The 21,903-nt window shown below is 47.0% G+C and overlaps 1 protein-coding gene across 1 annotated transcript in view; it reads left to right on the top strand.

Moving 5' to 3' along the window:
* BUB1B (BUB1 mitotic checkpoint serine/threonine kinase B) overlaps positions 1–20,687 on the top strand; it is a 51,650-nt gene extending 30,963 nt beyond the window's left edge. Inside the window, exons 17-23 of the mRNA XM_066608522.1 lie at positions 1,084–1,224; positions 9,412–9,515; positions 10,403–10,564; positions 10,833–10,975; positions 11,985–12,153; positions 12,715–12,821; positions 20,303–20,687. Of these exons, the coding sequence (XP_066464619.1) occupies positions 1,084–1,224; positions 9,412–9,515; positions 10,403–10,564; positions 10,833–10,975; positions 11,985–12,153; positions 12,715–12,821; positions 20,303–20,483 (1,007 nt within the window). The 3' untranslated portion in view covers positions 20,484–20,687. The remainder of the gene's footprint in view (positions 1–1,083; positions 1,225–9,411; positions 9,516–10,402; positions 10,565–10,832; positions 10,976–11,984; positions 12,154–12,714; positions 12,822–20,302) is intronic.
* Positions 20,688–21,903: the final 1,216 nt, after the last annotated feature.

Below are 21,903 nucleotides of genomic sequence, written 5' to 3'. Positions count from 1 at the left end.
CGAAATGTTGTGTAAATGGGGCTTAAGACTAAGGGCACATGGCTGTATTTTCAAGCTGTGTGTTCTCTTATTAAATGGACCGCACATGGCCATAAGGCTATACGCATGCATGATTTTTCACGTGGACCAAGGGTCTGTGTAAAAATAATCGTGGCATATCCATGAATACGCCGTGCACATGCATATCAAGCAGCACATGGACTGGAGTCTATATGCTGTCTTACATGAGTTGTAGCCGCGTTTCCTGGCTGCAACTCATATTACAACCGTGTGCCTCTAGCCTAGGGCTGCGTCCCAACATTCCTAGGGCATTTCTGATGTGCATGTTTATTGCACTTCAAAACTGCTACTGAAAACCACATGTTTTACTGCAAAAGACGGTTTTCAGCTAATCTGCTTTACAGATTAAGTGCATGATGCCTCTGCTTTGATGTGCAGTCAGCATGTCATGCGGTGACGCAGCCTAATGCTCCTTTTAGGCGTGCCGATTCTCATTTGAACGAGTGATGTCAGCGCTAACACGTTCGTGCTTGTGCAGCCTGTTTAGGCAGACAGATCGTCGTTGCAAATCGTTTACTTCTCATTCACTGTTTTACATAGCTATGTATACACTGAGCGGAAAGTGTTTAAACGCATTGATAAGGGAATGAGCCAATGATTATTTTTAGTCCTACTGAATGAAAAGTGCACAATTCTCGTTAGTCATTTGGTTGTTTGCTCACATTTAAAGGAAACGTTTATCATTCACATTTGCTCATTGAACGATTTATTTTTTTAACTAGAATCATTAAGCCTAAGCGCAGTAAAGGCCTCCACAATGACATTGTGGCTATTGTTTTAATCAATTTGTAATAGATCTTAAAGGATCATGGCTGGGTGATAAACCTGATGGCTGTCATTGCATCTAAGAGCGTTTCCACTAATTTCATATGTGCTGCTTCTGGATTTTAGAAGCACCTTTACCGATTTGCTAATTTCAAGGTCTTTGCCAAATGGAAAGTATTCTTCACAAGCCATGAATTGTGAACAGATTTTGCCAAAGGTTTCATCATGCTCTCATGTCTGTATATTCTCATATTTCAGAAGAGGGCTCTTTATTTATACCAAGTACAGAACTGCAGAGGAACATACTGGAGTCTATGCCTGAAATATTGGCATCGGAAGCAATCATTCAGGAAGCTGGGAAGATCCCTGCTATGAAGGAACATGGGGAGGTGCTGCTTGGTAAGCTAGAAGACATACGTGTGTTGGGTTATGTTTAGAGATGAGCGAACGCGTTCGTCCGAGCTTGATATTCGTGCGAATATTAGGGTGTTCGGGATGTTCGTTATTCGTAATGAACACCATGCGGTGTTCTGGTTACTTTCACTTCCTTCCCTGAGACGTTAGCGCGCTTTTCTGGCCAATTGAAAGACAGGGAAGGCATTACAACTTCCCCCTGCAACGTTTAAGCCCTATACCACCCCCCTGCTGTGAGTGGCTGGCGAGATCAGGTGTTCGCCTAATATAAAAGTCGGCCCCTCCCGCGGTTCGCCTCAGATGCCGTGTGAGTTAGATGAGGGACAGTGCTGTTTATACCGGAGCTGCTGTAGGGAAAGAATTGGTAGTTAGTGTAGGCTTCAAGACCCCCCAAAGGTCCTTATTAGGGCCACTGATAGCTGTGTGTTGGCTGCTGTTAGCAGTGGGATTTTTTTTTTTCTCAAAATCGCCTCTGCAGACCGTTGCACCTGGCATTAGGGACAGAAGTGCTGCATAGGCAGGGAGAGTGTTAGGAGTGAGTGTAGCCTTCAAGAACCTCAACGGTCCTTTCTAGGGCCATATTTATCCGTGTGCAGTACTGTCCAGGCTGCTGTTAGCTGTGCTGCATTTTTTTTGGGCTTCTCAAAATCGCCTCTGCAGAGCATTCCACCCTCCATTGATACTGCAGGGAAAGAATTGTATAGGCAGGGCCACAACACAGTTATTATTCATTGAATATATGCAGTGCTGCCTTTTGGTGGGAAAAAACTGAAAACAAATCTATTTGTCCAGCCTCTGTCCGTCCTTACGGGCGGTGGAGACGTGTGAGCTGCGTGAAGAACAGTGCTAAATCATACGCACCCAGCTACGCTTTACTGCTGGCTTCGCCATTTGCTTTCCTTAATTGGGAAAAAAAATACCTGCTCTGCCAGAGTTATAATAACTCTGCTACCCTCACGTTCTGTGACACATAAGCAGGGACACAGCACAGTTATTAAACTTCTCATGTTCATAGAATATACGCAGTGCTGCCTTTTGGTGGGAAAAAACTGAAAACAAATCTATTTGTCCAGCCTCTGTCCGTCCTTACGGGCGGTGGAGACGTGTGAGCTGCGTGAAGAACAGTGCTAAATCATACGCACCCAGCTACGCTTTACTGCTGGCTTCGCCATTTGCTTTCCTTAATTGGGAAAAAAAATACCTGCTCTGCCAGAGTTATAATAACTCTGCTACCCTCACGTTCTGTGACACATAAGCAGGGACACAGCACAGTTATTAAACTTCTCATGTTCATAGAATATACGCAGTGCTGCCTTTTGGTGGGAAAAAACTGAAAACAAATCTATTTGTCCAGCCTCTGTCCGTCCTTACGGGCGGTGGAGACGTGTGAGCTGCGTGAAGAACAGTGCTAAATCATACGCACCCAGCTACGCTTTACTGCTGGCTTCGCCATTTGCTTTCCTTAATTGGGAAAAAAAATACCTGCTCTGCCAGAGTTATAATAACTCTGCTACCCTCACGTTCTGTGACACATAAGCAGGGACACAGCACAGTTATTAAACTTCTCATGTTCATAGAATATACGCAGTGCTGCCTTTTGGTGGGAAAAAACTGAAAACAAATCTATTTGTCCAGCCTCTGTCCGTCCTTACGGGCGGTGGAGACGTGTGAGCTGCGTGAAGAACAGTGCTAAATCATACGCACCCAGCTACGCTTTACTGCTGGCTTCGCCATTTGCTTTCCTTAATTGGGAAAAAAAATACCTGCTCTGCCAGAGTTATAATAACTCTGCTACCCTCACGTTCTGTGACACATAAGCAGGGACACAGCACAGTTATTAAACTTAGATAATTCATTCACTAGAGGCAGTGGGGCCTTTCGTTTTCCAAAAAGGGCAAAAATTATATTTGGCCTGCAGTCTTGCGCCAATTTATTTCCTGCCTGTGAAATCAAATCACTGGTAATACAGCATGCTGAGGGGTAGGGGTAGGCCTAGAGGACGTGGACGCGGCCGAGGACGCGGAGGGCCAAGTCAGGGTGTGGGCACAGGCCAAGCTCCTGATCCAGGTGTGTCGCAGCCGACTGCTGCGCGATTAGGAGAGAGGCACGTTTCTGGCGTCCCCACATTCATCGCCCAATTAATGGGTCCACGCGGGAGACGGTTATTAGAAAATGAGCAGTGTGAGCAGGTCCTGTCCTGGATGGCAGAAAGTGCTTCGAGCAACCTATCGTCTACCCGCAGTTCTGCGCCGTCCACTGCTGCCAATCCGAATCCTCTGTCTGCTGCTCCTCCTTCCTCCCAGCCTCCTCACTCCACTACAATAACACCTGCTCAGGAGCGGGAGCACTCCCAGGAACTGTTCTCGGGCCCCTGCTTAGATTGGGCAGCAGCGGTTCCTCTCCCACCAGAGGAGTTTATCGTCACTGATGCCCAACCATTCGAAAGTTCCCGGGGTCCGGGGGAAGAGGCTGGGGACTTCCGCCAACTGTCTCAACAACTTTCTGTGGGTGAGGAGGACGATGACGATCAGACACAGTTGTCTTGCAGTGAGGTAGTAGTAAGGGCAGTAAGTCCCAGGGAGCAGCGCACAGAGGATTCGGAGGAAGAGCAGCAGGACGATGAGGTGACTGACCCCACCTGGTGTGCAACGCTTACTCAGGAGGACAGGTCTTCAGAGGGGGAGTCAAGGGCATCAGCAGGGCAGGTTGCAAGAGGCAGTGCAGTGGCCAGGGGTAGAGGCAGGGCCAGACCGAATAATCCACCAAGTGTTTCCCAAAGCGCCCCCTCGCGCCATGCCACCCTGCGGAGGCCGAGGTGCTCTAAGGTCTGGCAGTTTTTCACAGAGACGCCTGACGACCGACGAACAGTGGTGTGCAACCTTTGTCGCGCAAAGCTCAGCCGGGGAGCCAACACCAACAGCCTCACCACCACCACCATGCGCAGACATATGATGGCCAAGCACCCCGCAAGGTGGGACAAAGGCCGTTCACCGCCTCCGGTTTGCACCCCTGCCTCTCCCCCTGTGCCCCAACCTGCCACTGAGATGCAACCCCCCTCTCAGGACACAGGCACTACCGCCTCATGGCCTGCACCCACACCCTCATCTCCGCTGTCCTCGGCCCCATCCAGCAGTGTAGTTCAGCGCACCGTTCAGCCGTCGCTTGCGCAAGTGTTCGAGCGCAAGCGCAAGTACGCCGCCACGCACCCGCACGCTCAAACGTTAACCGTCCGCATCGCAAAATTCATCAGCCTTGAGATGCTGCCGTATAGGGTTGTGGAAACGGAGTCCTTCAAAAGTATCATGGAGGCGGCGGCCCCGCGCTACTCAGTTCCCAGTCGCCACTACTTTTCCCGATGTGCCGTCCCAGCCCTGCACGACCACGTCTCCCGCAACATTGTGCGCGCCCTCACCAACGCGGTTACTGCCACGGTCCACTTAACTACGGACACGTGGACAAGCACAGGCGGGCAGGGCCACTACATCTCCCTGACGGCACATTGGGTGAATTTAGTGGAGGCTGGGACAGAGTCAGAGCCTGGGACCGCTCACGTCCTACCCACCCCCAGAATTGCGGGCCCCAGCTCGGTGCTGGTATCTGCGGAGGTGTATGCTTCCTCCACTAAAGCACCCTCCTCCTCCTCCTCCTCCTCCTCCTCCTCCTCCTCCTCCTCCTCCTCTGTCTCGCAATCAAGATGTGTTAGCAGCAGCATGTCGCCAGCAGTCGGTGTCGCGCGGTGTGGCAGCACAGCGGTGGGCAAGCGTCAGCAGGCCGTGCTGAAACTACTCAGCTTAGGCGATAAGAGGCACACGGCCCACGAACTGCTGCAGGGTCTGACACAGCAGACCGACCGCTGGCTTGCGCCGCTGAGCCTCCAACCGGGCATGGTCGTGTGTGACAACGGCCGTAACCTGGTGGCGGCTCTGCAGCTCGGCAGCCTCACGCACGTGCCATGCCTGGCCCACGTCTTTAATTTGGTGGTTCAGCGCTTTCTGAAAAGCTACCCACGCTTGTCAGACCTGCTCGTAAAGGCGCGCCGGCTCTGCGCACATTTCCGCAAGTCCCACACGGACGCTGCCACCCTGCGCACCCTGCAACATCACTTTAAGCTGCCAGTGCACCGACTGCTGTGCGACGTGCCCACACGGTGGAACTCTACGCTCCACATGTTGGCCAGGCTCTATGAACAACGGAGAGCTATAGTCGAATACCAACTCCAACTTGGGCGGCGCAGTGGGAGTCAGCCTCCTCAATTCCTTTCAGAAGAGTGGGCCTGGTTGGCAGACATCTGCCATGTCCTTGGTAATTTTGAGGAGTCTACCCAGGTGGTGAGCGGCGATGCTACAATCATTAGCGTCACCATTCCTCTGCTATGCATCTTGAGAAATTCCCTGCAAACCATAAAGGCAGCTGCTTTGCGCTCGGAAACGGGGGCGGGGGAAGACAGTATGCCGCTGGATAGTCAGGGCACCCTCCTGTCTATTTCTCAGCGCGTACAGGAGGAGGAGGAGGAGCATGAGGAGGATGAGGAGGAGGGGGAAGAGACAGCTTGGGCTGCTGCTGACGGTACACCGGCTGATTGCCTGTCATCCTTTCAGCGTGTATGGCCTGAGGAGGAGGAGGAGGATCCTGAAAGTGATCTTCCTAGTGAGGACAGCCATGTGTTGCGTACTGGTACCCTGGCACACATGGCTGACTTCATGTTAGGATGCCTTTCTCGTGACCCTCGCGTTGCACGCATTCTGGCCACGACGGATTACTGGGTGTACACACTGCTCGATCCACGGTATAAGGAGAACCTGCCCACTCTGATTCCTGAAGAGGAAAGGGGTTCGAGAGTGTTGCTATACCACAGGACCCTTGCGGACAAGCTGATGGTAAAATTCCCAGCCGACAGCGCTAGTGGCAGAAGGCGCAGTACCGAGGGCAAGGTAGCAGGGGATGTGCGTAGATCGAGCAGCATGTACATCCCAGGCAGTGCAACAGTCTTTAAGGGCCTGGCCAGCTTTATGGCTCCCCACCAAGACTGTGTCACCGCTCCCCAGTCACGGCTGAGTCGGCGGGAGCACTGTAAAAGGATGGTGAGGGAGTACGTAGCGGATCGCACGACCATCCTTGGTGACGCCTCTGCCCCCTACAACTACTGGGTGTCGAAGCTGGACACGTGGCCTGAACTCGCGCTGTATGCCCTGGAGGTGCTTGCTTGTCCTGCGGCTAGCGTCTTGTCGGAAAGGGTGTTTAGTGCGGCTGGGGGAATCATCACAGATAAGCGTAGCCGCTTGTCAACCGACAGTGCCGACAGGCTAACACTCATCAAGATGAACAAAGGCTGGATTTCCCCAGACTTCTGTTCTCCACCAGCGGACAGCAGCGATACGTAAGCAATACGTAGGCTGCACCCGCGGATGGAAGCTACGTTCTCTCTCACCATCCAAAACGGGGACATTTCTGCTTCATCAATCTGTGTCTAATATTCCTCCTCCTCCTCCTCCTGCTCCTCCTCCTGAAACCTCACGTAATCACGCTGAACGGGCAATTTTTCTTAGGGCCACAAGGCTCACTCAAATAATTTTTCAGAACAATTTTTATAAGTTTCAATGCGCTTAAAAGCATTGGAACTTTAACTTGAACCAATTTTTCGTTACACTGGGCTGCCTCCAGGCCTAGTTACCACTTAAGCCACATTAACCAAAGCGATTAATGTGTTTCACCTGCCCTCTTGGCTGGCCATGGCCAATTTTTGGGATGTACATTAGTACTGTTGATACAGCAATTTTTGTGGGCCCTCGCCTACAGTGTAATCAAATTAATTTTTAGCCCACCTGCATTACAGCTGACGTAACCTCAGCTGTGTTGGGCAATGCAATGGGATATTTTTGTGTACCGCCGGTGGGTTCCAGGGAGCCACCCATGCTGTAGGTGCACACGGAGTTTTTAATACATCTGTACACTTCTAAAGAACCCCAGTCTGACTGGGGCATGCAGTGTGGGCCGAAGCCCACCTGTATTACGCACAACATTACTACCTCAGCTGTGTTGGGCAATGCAATGGGATATTTCTATGTACCGCCGGTGGCTTCCTGGCACCCACCCAGGCAGTGGGTCCACAGGGAATTATAAATGCATCTGTTTCCACTTATAAAGAAACCCAGTCTGACTGGGGCATGCAGTGTGGGCCGAAACCCACCTGCATTAACCCTTTCCAGTCCACTGTGTGACCTGTGAAGACATTAGGGTTTAAGGCTGTACAGCTCCGTTGTTGGTAGACGTCCGTCGGGGTTCTCTTACTGTATATTGCCAGCCTCTCTGCTGTCGGAGCCTATCCTACGTGTCAGCTCATGCAGTACTGGCTTTAGCCAGCATATAGCGCCGTTGTATAACGGCAGAAAAAGAGTAAGCCCCCTAGGAAAACCATATACAAATTGGATTGGAAAGGGTTAAGCACAACATTACTACCTCAGCTGTGTTGGGCAATGCAATGGGATATTTCTATGTACCGCCGGTGGCTTCCTGGCACCCACCCATGCTGTAGGTGCACACGGAGTTTTTACTACATCTGTACACTTATAAAGAACCCCAGTCAGACTGGGGCATGCAGTGTGGGCCGAAGCCCACCTGCATTAAGCACGACATTACTACCTCAGCTGTGTTGGGCAATGCAATGGGATATTTCTGTGTACCACCGGTGGGTTCCAGGGAGCCACCCATGCTGTGGGTCGACAGGGACTTCACAATAGGGAGTTGTACCTGCCTGTGTCTATGAATTAAAAAGCCCGGTCTGACTGGGGCATGCAGACACCTTGACAGAATGAATAGTGTGTGGCACATAGGTTCCCCATTGCTATGCCCACGTGTGCAGCTCCTGATGGCGGTGGCACAGGATTATATTTCTCATTGCTTCTGTACAGCATTGTGGGCTATCGCTCCGCCACTTTTAAAGAGGGTCGCTGCCTAGCCGTGCCAACCTCTGCAGTGTGTGCCTGCGGTCCCTCGTCATGGCAGACGCAATTCTAAATAGACATGAGCGTGGTGTGGCATGAGGGCAGCTGAAGGCTGCCCAGGGACACTTTGGTGTGCGCTGTGGGGGGGAGGGGGGGCGGTTGGTCAGCATGTAACCCAGGAGAAGTGTCAGTGGAGTGTCATGCAGGCAGTGATTGTGCTTTGTTGGAGGTAGTGTGGTGCTTAGCAAAGGTATGCCATGCTAATGAGCGCTTTTCAGAAGTAAAAGTTGTTGGGAGGGGGGGGGGCCCACTCTTGCCGCTATTGTGGCTTAATAGTGGGACCTGTGAACTTAGGATGCAGCCCAACATGTAGCCCCTCGCCTGCCCTATCCGTCACTGTGTCATTCCCATCACTTTCCTGAATTGCCCAGATTTTCACACATGAAAACCTTAGCGAGCATCGGCGAAATACAAAAATGTTCTGGTCGCCCATTGACTTCAATGGGGTTCGTTGTTCGAAACGAACCCTCGAGCATCACGGGAAGTTCGTTACGAATAACGAACACCCGAACATTTTGGTGTTCGCTCATCTCTAGTTATGTTCTAATACACCAAAGGAAAAGGCCATACTGAGTGGCTGCTGGGCAGCCGAGATCCAGCTGAGAACCACTAAGGCCAGGCTTACACAACCTTGTTGGTATAGCGTGTTCCGCACGTGAGTTTTTCCTGCAGCCTTGCCCTGATTTCAGAAGTATCTGGAACTTATCTAGAAAATACTAATAACATTAGTGTGTGTGTGTGTGTGTGTGTGTCATCTCTCCTTGAAGAGAGCACCTAGAAGGTGAGTGAGGAGACTTCCTGCTCCTCCGGGTAATATATGCAGATAAGGAAGATAGAACAATATCTCTGCAGTGTCACCTATTGGATAGCAGCATTCCTTCAAATTAATGTCAGACTCTTTGAACAAGTCTTTAAAACAATGATTGGGAATTGACTGGCTTGGTTTTCAATTCCCAATCATTGTTTTAATGACTTGTTTAAATGGTCTGACATTGATTTGCAGGACTGCTGCCATCCAATAGGTGGCGCTGCAGAGGTATCGTTCCATCTTCCTTATTTGCTTTGGTGGTAAAACATGTAAAAAATGTAAGATCTAGAAATCTTAATTGAAAAATCGCCAAAAGTCCAAGTTCAGTTGCTCAGCGTACTCCTCCTCCATTCTACCTTGCAGGCAGTGAGTCTTACAATCTGAAAGGTGAAATTATTATTGGGGAGAACAGCAGACTTTATATGGCGGATTGTGGTTTGGGAAATCTGAAAGGAGTCGCATTAAAGGTTTGTGATTGTTCTGGCTTAATATTTTTGCCGTGATTTCTGGATCTCGGTAATATGTTTTTGTATTTGAAATTAGGTTTAAAGGGGTTGTCCTGTGGCAAAATCAAAAATTTTTTTTTTCTACTTACCCCCACATTGTGCCCTGTTTAAAAACAATCCCTTTGTTATTTAAAAAAAAAAATCGCTTACCTGCATCCCCGTTCAGGCAGTTTCTTCTTTTAAAGATAGCCGTCGGTCCTTTCCCAATGGTGCACCGCGGTTTTCTCCCATGGTGCACCGCGGGTCTTCTCCCATGGTGCACCGTGGATGTCTTGCGTTCCACTGCCGATTACAGCCACCTAATTGGCTGATCGGCACCACGTGACGGAGGCGGAGCTACGATGACGCGGAGAAGACCAGCTCTCCGGCGCGAGCACGCCGGAGCGGCCCCATTCAACAGAGCAGAAGACCTGACAGCGCAAGCGCGTCTAAAGAAGCCAGAAGATGCAGAAATTAGTCGGAGCCATGGAGACGGGGACGCCAGCAACGGAATGGGTAAGTGTATAACTTCTGTATGGCTCATATTTAATGCAAGATGTATATTACAAAGTGCATTAATATGGCCATACAGAAGTGTATAACCCCACTTGATTTCACGGGACAACCCCTTTAAGTCCACAATTGCTGATTTTTTTATTTATTTATTTAAAAAAAAAAAATGTTTTCCCCTTCAATCTGCAAGATATACGACAAATAGTAAATTTAAAATGTACATGCCCTCTGATTCGGTGCTTTGACTCCGCAAAAGTGAAGCGGCCTTCATAATGTCACAACGGAGATGGGGGCACCAGAGTCAAACTATTACCGATGACTAATTATCCCATGATCTCTTGGTGGTCTTCTGGCAGGTGGATGTGACGCCTCTTCCATGGCAGTTGTACGTTACACAGCAGCTGAAAAAGCGACTTGGTGAAGCCTTTAGGACCAACTGTTTTGAACCGAGTGACTGCTATGTCTTTCAGGATGGAAGCGTTGCACTCTACAGAGATGTCTGCTTCTTGAGTGTTCTAGTGAGTAGGTGCCATGGCATTCTTCTACCTCTTCTCGGTGACTGCTGCAAAATAATCGTGGATACAAAACGGTTGCAAAAATTTTGACTTAAATCCCTTTTGTAGTCCTGGTGTGCAAAACAGTCATTTCAGAGTTGGCTCAATGTAAGAGATGATGGAGGGTCATTAGGAGGATGTTGGGTTATCTTCTCAAAATGATAGAACACTTGCACAACTCTTGAGCAGTCGTTTACTGTATGATAATCTTGAACCTTTCTTCCCCACTTAGGATGTACTTCAGGTTACTGAAATTTCAGCGGAGAGAGCTGCTGTCCTGCTTGTCTACCACTTGTTGGATCTTGTGGAGAAACTGCACTCAGCAGAGATCGTGCACGGAGACTTGAGGCCAGAGATTCTACTACTGGATATTGGGTCAGTATTCCTTAATTTCCCACAATACCCAGGGTGTCTGAGATACAACATACAGATTTGCACTTTTTAGTAGTAATTTTTTGCTGAAGCATCTGCGTAAGGCTTGTCTGGGAGTTCAAGCTATAAACCTAACTGCAGGGAATGTGACCAAGTAAAACCAGCCATTACTCATGTTAAACCTCCGACGCTCCAGTTGTCCCTGTTGGTCTTGATTTTTCAGCAGAGATGATATGCTGTACATCCACCAGACTGCTGCTCAGCTGTCTTGTCGCGTACATCATATTGTCACTGCTAAGGCCAATGATTGGCTGCAGCAGTCGCTTGAACGTATGACTTTTCTCGCTCGTGTCATTGGGGGACACAGCGAAGACCATGGGATATAGCTACTGCCACTAGGAGGCGACACTAAGCACAAAGTGTTACCTCCGCACACTGGCTATATTCCTCCCTGCCGACACCTGGCTGATCAGTTTTAGCTTGGTATCGATAGAAGGCGGATGGTTTCGCCCGCAAGGGCTGAAAAAATTCTCCAGATGCGCCAGGGCTAACGGGTGGTTTAACTCTCCCTTTTAACCCAACCGAGGAGGGCAAAAAGAAGTAGAGTGATCCTTCTGTTGTCTGCCAGCCCCCTCAGAATTTACCTTCAAACCCACTGGTACGAATTGCGGATTCCGCAAGCGGAAGAAAAATTGCAGCATGCTCTTTAAATCTGAATGGCCTCAATAGATGTCTATGGATGCAAGTGGTTCGCAGCCCATACGCAATTAATATTGCGCATGGGCGTTGGAAACGATCGCAACTTGATTTGAGAATAGATAGAAATGCCGGCTGGAGGAGAGAGAGGGCGCGCTTTCTTCTACGCGGACGGTATGCTGTGTATACGCGTACATCCGTGCGGGAAACCACACGCATTTGCAGTTATATTCCATAAAAGACCACAGGTCTTCCACCGTAGACCCGTTCGTGTGAGCCCAGCCTTAATCATATGTCCTGTTCATTCTCTCCACAGACAGTTTTGCATCTGCTCTTGCATAGAGATGAATAATTGTTTCAAGTTGACGGACTTCTCTCATAGCATGGACATGCAGCTATGCCAGACATTGACCACAAAAGCTTTTCCTACAGCACACACCAAATTTGGACAGCAGGTTTTAAGTCCCCAAGCCTCTCCCTACCAGGTAAACGGGAGAGAACCATTTCCACTTTTTTTATACTAAAGAAGGTGTCTCGTGGATTCAGGCTGAATGTTCGGTTGAAGCAATGCTGTTGGTTTGCAGACACTCCATTTGCATAATATTTTAAGGGTCGCACCTACGGTCTATTAGATTCTTTCATAGAAGAGAAATTGTCAATTTGTCTTTTAGACAGTTTTGGTAAATCTGCCACGCAGGAGCACATTTACTGAGTGTGCAGCAGCATTTCTGCAATAAATTGCTTAAGAGGCGCATGCACCTGCATGGACCGGATGGAAACTTGCACCAACTCTGAGCTGGCGTAGATTTCTGCTATAACTTTATTCCAGTTTCTGCCCCTTAACCCTGGGTCCTGCCCATATTTAAAAAGAGACTGGTCCAGTGGAAAACTCCCAAATTTGCAATTTTGGTGCATGTCCATACAAAGACGTACCCTATAACTTTATTTTTTTTTTTTGGTGTGCACGCTTTGCTGGTGCTGATGTACTTTTTTGTGTGTGTTGTGAACTTGCAGCATAGTGTACAATTTGGTTTTGCTGCCCTCAGGTGGATCTTCTTGGTATTGCAAATGTGGTTCATTGGATGATCTTCAAGAAATCCCTTCACATTCAGCAACATGATTCTTCATGGAAAATCACAGAGGAGGTGCCAAGGTGAATTTATATTATTTTTCTTTTATAGGAAAGGGTGTGTGCGTGTGTGATTTTCAGTTCCTTCCAACTTGCTCATCAGTAGTGGAAATTACTCCAATTACACCATTTTTTGGGGGTGGTTGTTTTTAGGGCCTACATCTCGGGATTCCTATTTCAGTGTGTTTTGAAATCACAAAACAATGCACTCACCCAGAAGATGCTGTTATCCAAAATGCTCCGTTCTCCAGATATTGCAGATGTTGATTCCTCTGATTTGTTTACTCCTCTTCTATAGAAAGAAATAGCCGAGCACAACGGTATCGCGTGGCCGGGCCAAAAGCTATTGTATTGCGTAAGCGCGCCTGAGATCCCGGCCACCAGATTTAGGCCACTCTCGCACACAATGCTTTCTACAATGGGCTTTCTCCGGCTAGCATTCAAACGCCGCGTTTTTCAAGCACTGTCTGTTCTGTTCTATTTTCAGCATTTAAAGATGTTTAAACGCGTTGCGTTCCCCATTGATGTCAGTGGAGACCGTTTTGAACGCTGTAAAAAATGCCGTAGAATGCGGTGTACCGCGTTTTTGAACGCAGCACTTTATGCCACCGGAAGGGAAAGTTAAAGTGCTGACGTCATCTGCTTTCTCTGCCTGCGTTGTTACTGCATTAAAAGCAGGCAAGCGCTCACACTGAACGCTGTACAAAGTAGCTCTGCCCTCGTAAAAACACTGCATTTCTACTATCGCCTGTGTGAGAGCGGCCATAGAAGTAAGAAGTGCGCAAATCGGACTTTCTTGGTTGCTTCATTGAGGGACATAGAAACCATGGATGTAGGCTTTTGACACGCAGAGTCACAAAAGGTTGGTTCCTCCTATGTAGAGGTTATACTCAGTATACAGGTACTGAGCAATGCTAGTAAGGGGCAGACACTATATAGTAACATAGTATGTAAGGCTGAATGAAGACAATGTCCATCTAGTCCAGCCTGTCTATCCTACTGTGTTGATCCAGAGGAAGGCAAAAAACCCCAAGGCCAGAAGCCAATTAGCCCTTTTGGGGGAAAAATTCCTTCCCGACTCCCTAATGGCAATCAGACTGTTCCCTGGATCAACCCCTAATAGTTCCTACCTGCCTATATACCAGGATTGACACTTAACCTAAGATTTATATCCTGTAATATCCTTCTTCTCCAGACAGACATCAAGTCCCCCTTTTAAACTCCTCTATGGATTTTGCCATCACCACTTCCTCCAGTAGAGAGTTCCACAGTCTAACTGCTCTTACAGTAAAGAATCCCCTTCTATGTTGGTGATGAAACCTACTTTCCTCTAATCGTAGCGGATGTGCTCTTGTTACCGTCATGGTCCTGGGTGTAAACAGATCGCGGGAGAGATCCATGTGTTGTCCCCTCATGTACTTATACATGGTTATTTGGTCGCCTCTTAACCTTCTTTTTTCTAGAGTAAATAGTTCCAATTTGGATAGCCTCTCTGGGTATTCCAGTCCCGTCATTCCATGTATTAGTTTAGTTGCCCTTCTTTGAACCCCTTCAAGCACTGTGACATCTTTCCTGAGCACCGGTGTCCAGAATTGTACACAGTATTCCATGTGAGGCCTGACAAGTGCCTTATATAATGGAAGGATAACGTTCTCGTCCTTCGCCCCTATACCTCTTTTAATGCACCCCAAGACTTTATTTGCCTTTGCAGCAGCTGACTGGCATTGGTTACTCCAGTTTAGTCTATTATCCACCAATACCCCCAGATCCTTTTCCATATCACTATTCCCTAGTTGTACCCCATTAAGTGAATATTTGTGACATCCGTTCCTCCTGCCCATGTGCATAGTCTTACATTTTTCAACATTGAACTTCATTTGCCATTTTCCTGCCCAAGCCCCCAGCTTATCCAGGTCTGTTTGTAGCCGCACATTGTCCTCCGTTGCATTAATTATATTGTATAATTTTGTGTCATCTGCAAATATTGATATTTTGCTGTGCAGCCCCTCTATCAGGTCATTGATAAATATGTTGAACAGAGTGGGGCCTAATACTGAACCCTGTGGCACCCCGCTAGCGACTGTGGTCCAATCAGAGTAGGAGCCATTTATTACCACCCTCTGCTTTCTATCATTGAGCCAATTTTTTACCCACTTACACACGTTTTCGCCCAGTCCGAGCTGCCTCATTTTGAATATTAGCCTATTATGTGGCACGGTGTCAAAGGCTTTAGAGAAGTCCAGATATACGAGATCAATAGATTCTCCCTGGTCCAGCTTAGAGCTTACTTCATCGTAGAAACTGATCAGATTTGTTTGACATGAGCGACCCTTCATGAATCCGTGCTGGTGAGGAGTTATTCCCTTAATCTCCTTGAGGTACTCATCGATGGCGTCTCTCAGAATCCCCTCGAAAATTTTTCCCGTTACTGAAGTGAGACTTACTGGCCTGTAGTTACCAGGCTCACTTTTGCTCCCTTTTTTGTAAATTGGAACCACGTTGGCAATGCGGCCAGTCCAATGGTACTACTCCGGTCTTGATAGTGTCTAGAAATATTAGGTATAGCGGCCTAGCTATCTCGTCACTTAGTTCCCTTAGTATCCTTGGGTGTAATCCATCTGGGCCCGGCGATTTATCAATTTTAGTTTTCTTTAGACTCTTCCGCACCTCCTCCTGCGTTAGGTATGAGATATTTTGTGAGGGGTTTGTTTTATTCCCCTGCATCTCGTGTGGCATTTCCTTTTCTTTGGTGAATACACTTGAGAACAAACTGTTTAGTAGATTTGCTTTCCCTTCGTCATCATCAATGATTTCTCCTGCATTGTTTTTTAAAGGGCCAGCGCTCTCCCTGCAAAGCCTTTTGCTGTTAATGTAGTTGAAAAATAGCTTCGGGTTGTTTTTGCTCTCTTTTGCGATCCGTCTTTCTGCTTCCTCCTTGGCAGTTTTGATCGTATCTTTGCATATTTTGTTTTTTTCCCTGTATGCTTTTAGCGCTTCTTCGCTGCCTTGTTGCTTTAGTAGTTTGAACGCTTTCTTCTTTTCGTTTATTGCCCCTCGTACCGTCTTGTCGAACCACATTGGTTTCCTTTTAGCTGAGTTTCTTTTAATTTTAAAGGGAATGAACTGCTCACATGAGGTGATTAGGATCCTTTTGAACTTTCCCATTTTTCCTCCGTACTGATATTTTTGAGGATGTTGTCCCAATTAATGTTACCGATAGTAGTTCTAAGCTCATCAAATTTTGCTTTACTAAAGTTTAGTTTCTTTGCCACTCCCTGATAAGGCTTCCTATTGATTGACAGCTGGACGTTGATTATATTGTGGTCGCTGTTCCCCAAGTGCCTCTCAACCTGCACCCCCTTTATACGTTCCGGTTTGTTGGTTAGTACTAGGTCCAGAATGGCCCTCCCTCTTGTTGGTTCCTGCACAAGTTGGTTCAGGTAATTGTCTTTAATTACTCTCAAGAACTTATCACCCCTGTGAGATTTGCAGGTTTCGTTCTCCCATATTATATCTGGGTAATTAAAGTCCCCTATGATAATTACTTCGTTTCGCTTTGACACCTCTTCTATCTGCCTTAGTAGTAAGTTTTCAGTTTCTTCTGTTGCTTTTGGTGGTCGATAGAAGACCCCTATCAGGATTTTATTTTTTCCTCCCTGTATTTCTACCCACAGAGATTCCACCTGTTCGTCTCCTACCCCTATATCCTCCCGTAGCCTCGGCTTCAAGTTTGATTTGACGTACAGACATACCCCTCCCCCTTTCTGGTTCCTTCGGTCTCTTCTGAAGAGATTGTACCCCTGCAAATTCACCGCCCAATCGCACTTATCATCAAGCCATGTTTCAGTAATTCCGACTATATCATAGTTTTCATCAGTCATTCTCGCTTCAAGCTCACCTACTTTACTGATCAGACTTCGTGCATTCGTGGTCATACAATTTATATCATTTTTTTTGTTTTTTAAATTTGTTTTGTTGCTATTCGTACTTATGGCTGATCTATCAGTTCTAACTGTACTAACCCCACCCCCTGCTCGACCCCCATTCCCTTTGCTTGGACTCGGATCGCTAGTTACACTGGCTACCCCACTATTTTCTCATTTTACCCTCCCCCCCAGTCCCTAGTTTAAACACTCCTCCAGCCTTCTAGCCATCTTTTCCCCCAGCACAGCTGCACCCTCCCCATTAAGATGCAGCCCGTCCCTACGGTAGAGCCTGTAGCCGACAGCAAAGTCAGCCCAGTTCTCCAGGAACCCAAATCCCTCCTTCTTACACCAACTCCGGAGCCACTTGTTTACCTCCCTAAGATCCTGCTGCCTTTCTAGTGTGGCTTTAGGTACAGGTAGTATTTCCGAGAAAACTACCCTGGAGGTCCTTGCCCTGAGCTTGGACCCTAAGTCCCTGAAATCATTTTTGAGGGCCCTCCATTGACCTCTAACCTTGTTCATTGGTGCCAACGTGCACCATGACTGCTGGATCCTCACCAGCCCCTCCCAGTAATCTGTTAATCCGATCCGCGATGTGTCGAACTCGAGCGCCAGGAAGACAACACACCGTTCGACGATCCCGGTCTTTATGGCAGATTGCCCTCTCTGTCCCCCTAATAATTGAGTCCCCCACCACTAGAACCTGTCTAGCCTGCCCTGCACTCCCCGTCTCACTGGAGCAGTCATCCCCCTGGCGTTCAGAGGGCGTGTCGTGCTGCTGCGGTGCTGGCTCTGTAATGGCATTGCCCTCATCTGCCAACGTTGCAGACATGTTGGGTTGTGCCAGTTCAGGACCAGCCTCCCTGAATCTATTCCCTCTACGCCTCCTTCTATCTGACACCCAGCTGACTGCCTGCTCCCCCTGGTCTCTTCAGATCCACTCCGCATAGGTCTTTTTGTATTTTAGCTTTGTATTTATCTTATTTGTTACCTCTTGTTCCCTGCCTTACTTCGAGCCTCTCAGGAATGTATCTTTGCACCTCATCTCCTGGAAGAAGGCTATCCTGGACATGGTGACTTCCATCAGTAGAGTCTCTTGGGCTTCCTCCTATAGCTTCCCTATGTCCGGTACCACGTTTTTTGCCAACAGTGGTTTCCATGTTCCACCTTCTAAAGAGTCGTGTTGCATTCCTTCTGTCCCTCTCTAATGTACCTCAGGGTGAAGGCCCTCCACAAGTTGGATGTAGTGAGGACCATTCTCCTGTCCCTCTTCGGTACCGCATTTCTTCAAGCACTCGGACTCTGTCTTCAATATCAGCAGACACAAGGGGTTGCTGGCCTTCAAGGCAAATATATCCCTGTAAATTGTGGATTAGTTCTGCGCTTCTCGAAGTTACAGCGCCACACTTTTTTTTTTTTTTATTTTAAGATTTTATAAGGGACACCTTTGCTCCAGCAGATGTTGGTGTCGGCCATAAGGTGCTACGGACTTCAAGTTCTCACTGGTTCCCACCCCAGGAACTGTTTTAGGATGTCTTATGGTTACTTTGTCCCCTAATAAAGCAACCGAGAAAAGAAAATGTTTGTATTTGCCATAAAAGCTTTCTCCTGGCCTTCGTTGAGGACACAGCTCCCGACCATTGTGAGTTTTATGACTGTTCGTTTTATTGTTAAAGTCCTGTTCTTTTATGTTTTTGCTCCTGTTTAATTAACTTTGACAATGCTTTTCCTGCTGTTGAAACACGAACTAATGAGCTCAAACTGTTTGTTAGCCTCTTAGTGGCAGCAGGAAACTTGAACTTGTGATCATTAATACAATATATGGCAATACTTCACCTATGCAGTATATTGTATTTTTCAAGCATCCTATTAAGTCCTGCCACTGGGCTTAATAGGTAAAAATCCATGTCAGCTATAGGAGCCTTCACAAGGTTTCAGGCAAACAAATGGTACCCCATGACCTCGTTGCACAGGGACCATTCAGGAGACCGAAGGAGCATTGACAACAGCATTTGAATGGTTATGAAGCTCGCTCCATTCACCGTGCATGTATGGTGGGTTGAGTTAAGGGGTAAAGATTCTGTGGCGTTGTACAGAATTGGTATAAAATGGCCGCTCTTCGCGCAGCCTGTGGAAACCACAGCAGAATGAATGTGTAGATCGGCGATGGAAGGGTTGTAAGCGGCGCTTAAAAGGGTGTTCACATCTTAGGTTTTCATGGCAGAGATGAGAAAATCCACCACACTTGTCAGAAACAGCAGAGTGCTTCAGCGCAGCGCCATTTACTTAGCTACGGAAACGGTGCAGCACAGCGTGACTCCCAAGTTAAGAAAAAGCATATTGTACTGTGCTGTTTCCATAGCTCCCATTCGCTTCAATGGGAGATAAGGAAACAGCGCTGTGCTAAAGCGCTCTGCTGTTTTCGTAGTTACCAGATAGGTGGCCAGTAACTGAAGCGGTGGTTTCCCAGCTCAGCTATAAAAAGCCTTAAGACTACACTGTTCTGAACAGTACAGTTGTAGTTAGACTATTAGTGAAGTTTTGGGATATCTTGTTACATATTTGTCAAGTATATTCATCTGCTCTTTGTTTTTAGCTTGATCCTAACATGAAGAGACCCCATTGCTCATTGCATGGAGTCGCCACATATTGAGAGAGAGGAACACCTAGATGTCTAACCTCGTCCTTAAGACATAATAGTAGTACATATCTAATAACTTCTCTGCTAGGCTGAAAATGACCTCCTCTCACATTGCACCAGGCAGGTACAGACCTCCTAAGATCCTAAAATATTTCACTATTCCAGCCATCAAACTAGAAGTTATTGAACTAACCTTGCTCGCAAAAAGAAATCCTCATAGAAAATATTCCCCTACACATTTTAACAGTCTTGTCCCTAGTTCCTACTCAGGGACATCAGTCTATGGAGAGGAGATTTAAGGATAGATAAAATAACCACACTGAGCCTTGATGGTAATCCGGGTGTCCAATAGTAACTCCTCGAGGCCCCACCGGACGCCAAATTATATAGCTCATAACCATGCCTCTATTCTAGACCCAACCCAACCCACCTGTACCGAACGGATTGGAGCGATTGACTAAAAGGCTGAAGAAACGCACGCTCACACTTGACCCACCACCAAGATTGGGCAATGTCAGCTAGCGCACCTAAACAACCCCTCCCCCTAGCACATTCATACACCGATCAAACAAAGGTACAGATGATCATGTTGGTCCCAACACAGACACTATGATAACCACGGTTACAGACTATATACAGCTTATAGCCACTAAGCTGCCGACAGTCATGAAATCCGTTCGCAAGGACTTCAGCATGTAACTTGCATCAACACATTGGTAATCCAACGTGTCGCACCACGTCAAGATGAAAAAATGACCCCTCGTGAATAAAGCAAAATATGCCTGTGGTGACTTACTACATTTGGCGGCGCCCTCAGTGAGGTTCATTCTGAGTCTTTTGCTAGGGTAGGGTCTGTGATTTTGTGAAACCCCCTGGCCAAACGACTGTTTGTAAACATGCTTTTATTCCTGGTGTCAGTGCTTTCTGTTCGGTTGCAGGTTGTGGGATGGAAGTTTGTGGAACATGTTCTTCTCAAAGATCCTGAACTCAAGTTGTGGGTCCACTGCTGATCTACTGAAGGAGCTGAAGAACAAGATGGCTGAATTATTTGATGCCCATTTTGAGGATCAAGCTTGTCAATACTTTTTTCTCTTAGAAATGCAGCTCAACTCTTTGTAATTTTTGTTATCAACATGGCACATGGACGTTCCAGCGTCTTACGCCTGCTTTTTCTGTACAGGCCATTCGCGGATATATTCATTAACATTGTGCATTTGTCTGTCCTACGTTTATATGTTCTGTAGAATAATAGACGTTTTTGTCTTGTGTGGTTATTGACCCTGTATATTTACTACAAGTATTTCTAGTAAACTGTTTTGCGCATCTCGTTGATTTTATTTGCTTCAATTTTATCTTTTCTTTCATGACTTAAGCCCCATTTACAAGCAATTATTATCGCTCAAAATTCGCTTAAACAATGTCTTTTGAGCAATAATCGTTGTAGTTAAATGCTCCCATCCTTTGCTTTTCGACTGATCTATGATTTTTAGTTGAGCTTAAAATCCATTGTTTGGCCAGAGAGCTGATAGCAGGGATAGCGCACTGTAATTTTCCACAGGAGCGCTGATAATGTTGTATTCAGCTGCAGTCCCGCAGGAGAACGAAGGAGCTGTATGCAGAGAACAGACCACCCACTGTTCTCTACATACAGCAAATGGAGGCTTATTTACATGCAAATGAAGCTAATAAGCTACTAATAGGCATTAGTACCCATTAGCAGCTTATGCAAAATGATCACTCAAACTGCCAATCATCCTATCTTTTGAACAAATATTGAGCGATCATCTTTGCATGTAAATGAGGCTTTGATAACACGGTATATTCCTGTAGTACAGTGCAGTATGTACTTGCACACAGGTTTGGAAGAGGTGAATCATTTTAAGTCTGTTCTTCTGGAGTTGATATTTTAAGGAAAAGTATAGTTTGGAGCTGCTTTGGAGAAACCATTGGGGAATAGCATCAATTGTAATCATATGATGCAATTAGTATCACAACTATCACACTCACCACTTTATTAGACCCCCATCTAGTAACACGTTGAACCTCCATTGGCCTTCAGAACCGCAGCGTAGATTCCACTAGTTGTTGAAATCATTCTGCAGGAATATCGTCCCATGCGGACGGGAAGTTTCTTGTAGTTACTGCAAATTAGATGGAGGTACTGGCGTGCCCTGAACAGCAGAAGGAAGAAGTCATCGATTCGTGCTGCTTGCACCAAATTTTGACTTTTCCATCAGATGCGTAAAGATGGCAGCATTCAGGTTGTCGATGTAAAAAAAAACGTCTTTTTATTTCCAAGTGTATGAACGCTACAGATTTCAAGACATGAGTGCAATTTTTAAAATCTGCAACGTGCCCTACATTTCAACAATTTCATCTTTTGCACTGGAACACGTGGGTTTTGCTGCAGATTCACAGCAATACGAGGGGGTGCTGATAAGTATTTGGCGCTGTGTTCTTTTTTTGTTTCTATGGTAACGAATGTTACATCAAATGAAAGCCTTATGTGTCTAATGTTTTCAAAATTTTGTGTTTGTAG

The sequence above is a fragment of the Eleutherodactylus coqui genome, chromosome 6, assembly GCF_035609145.1.
Source record: "Eleutherodactylus coqui strain aEleCoq1 chromosome 6, aEleCoq1.hap1, whole genome shotgun sequence".
Lineage (NCBI taxonomy): Eukaryota > Metazoa > Chordata > Amphibia > Anura > Eleutherodactylidae > Eleutherodactylus > Eleutherodactylus coqui.
The sequence above is the reverse complement of the archived record's forward strand: the minus strand, read 5'-3'. Positions and strand labels throughout refer to the sequence as shown.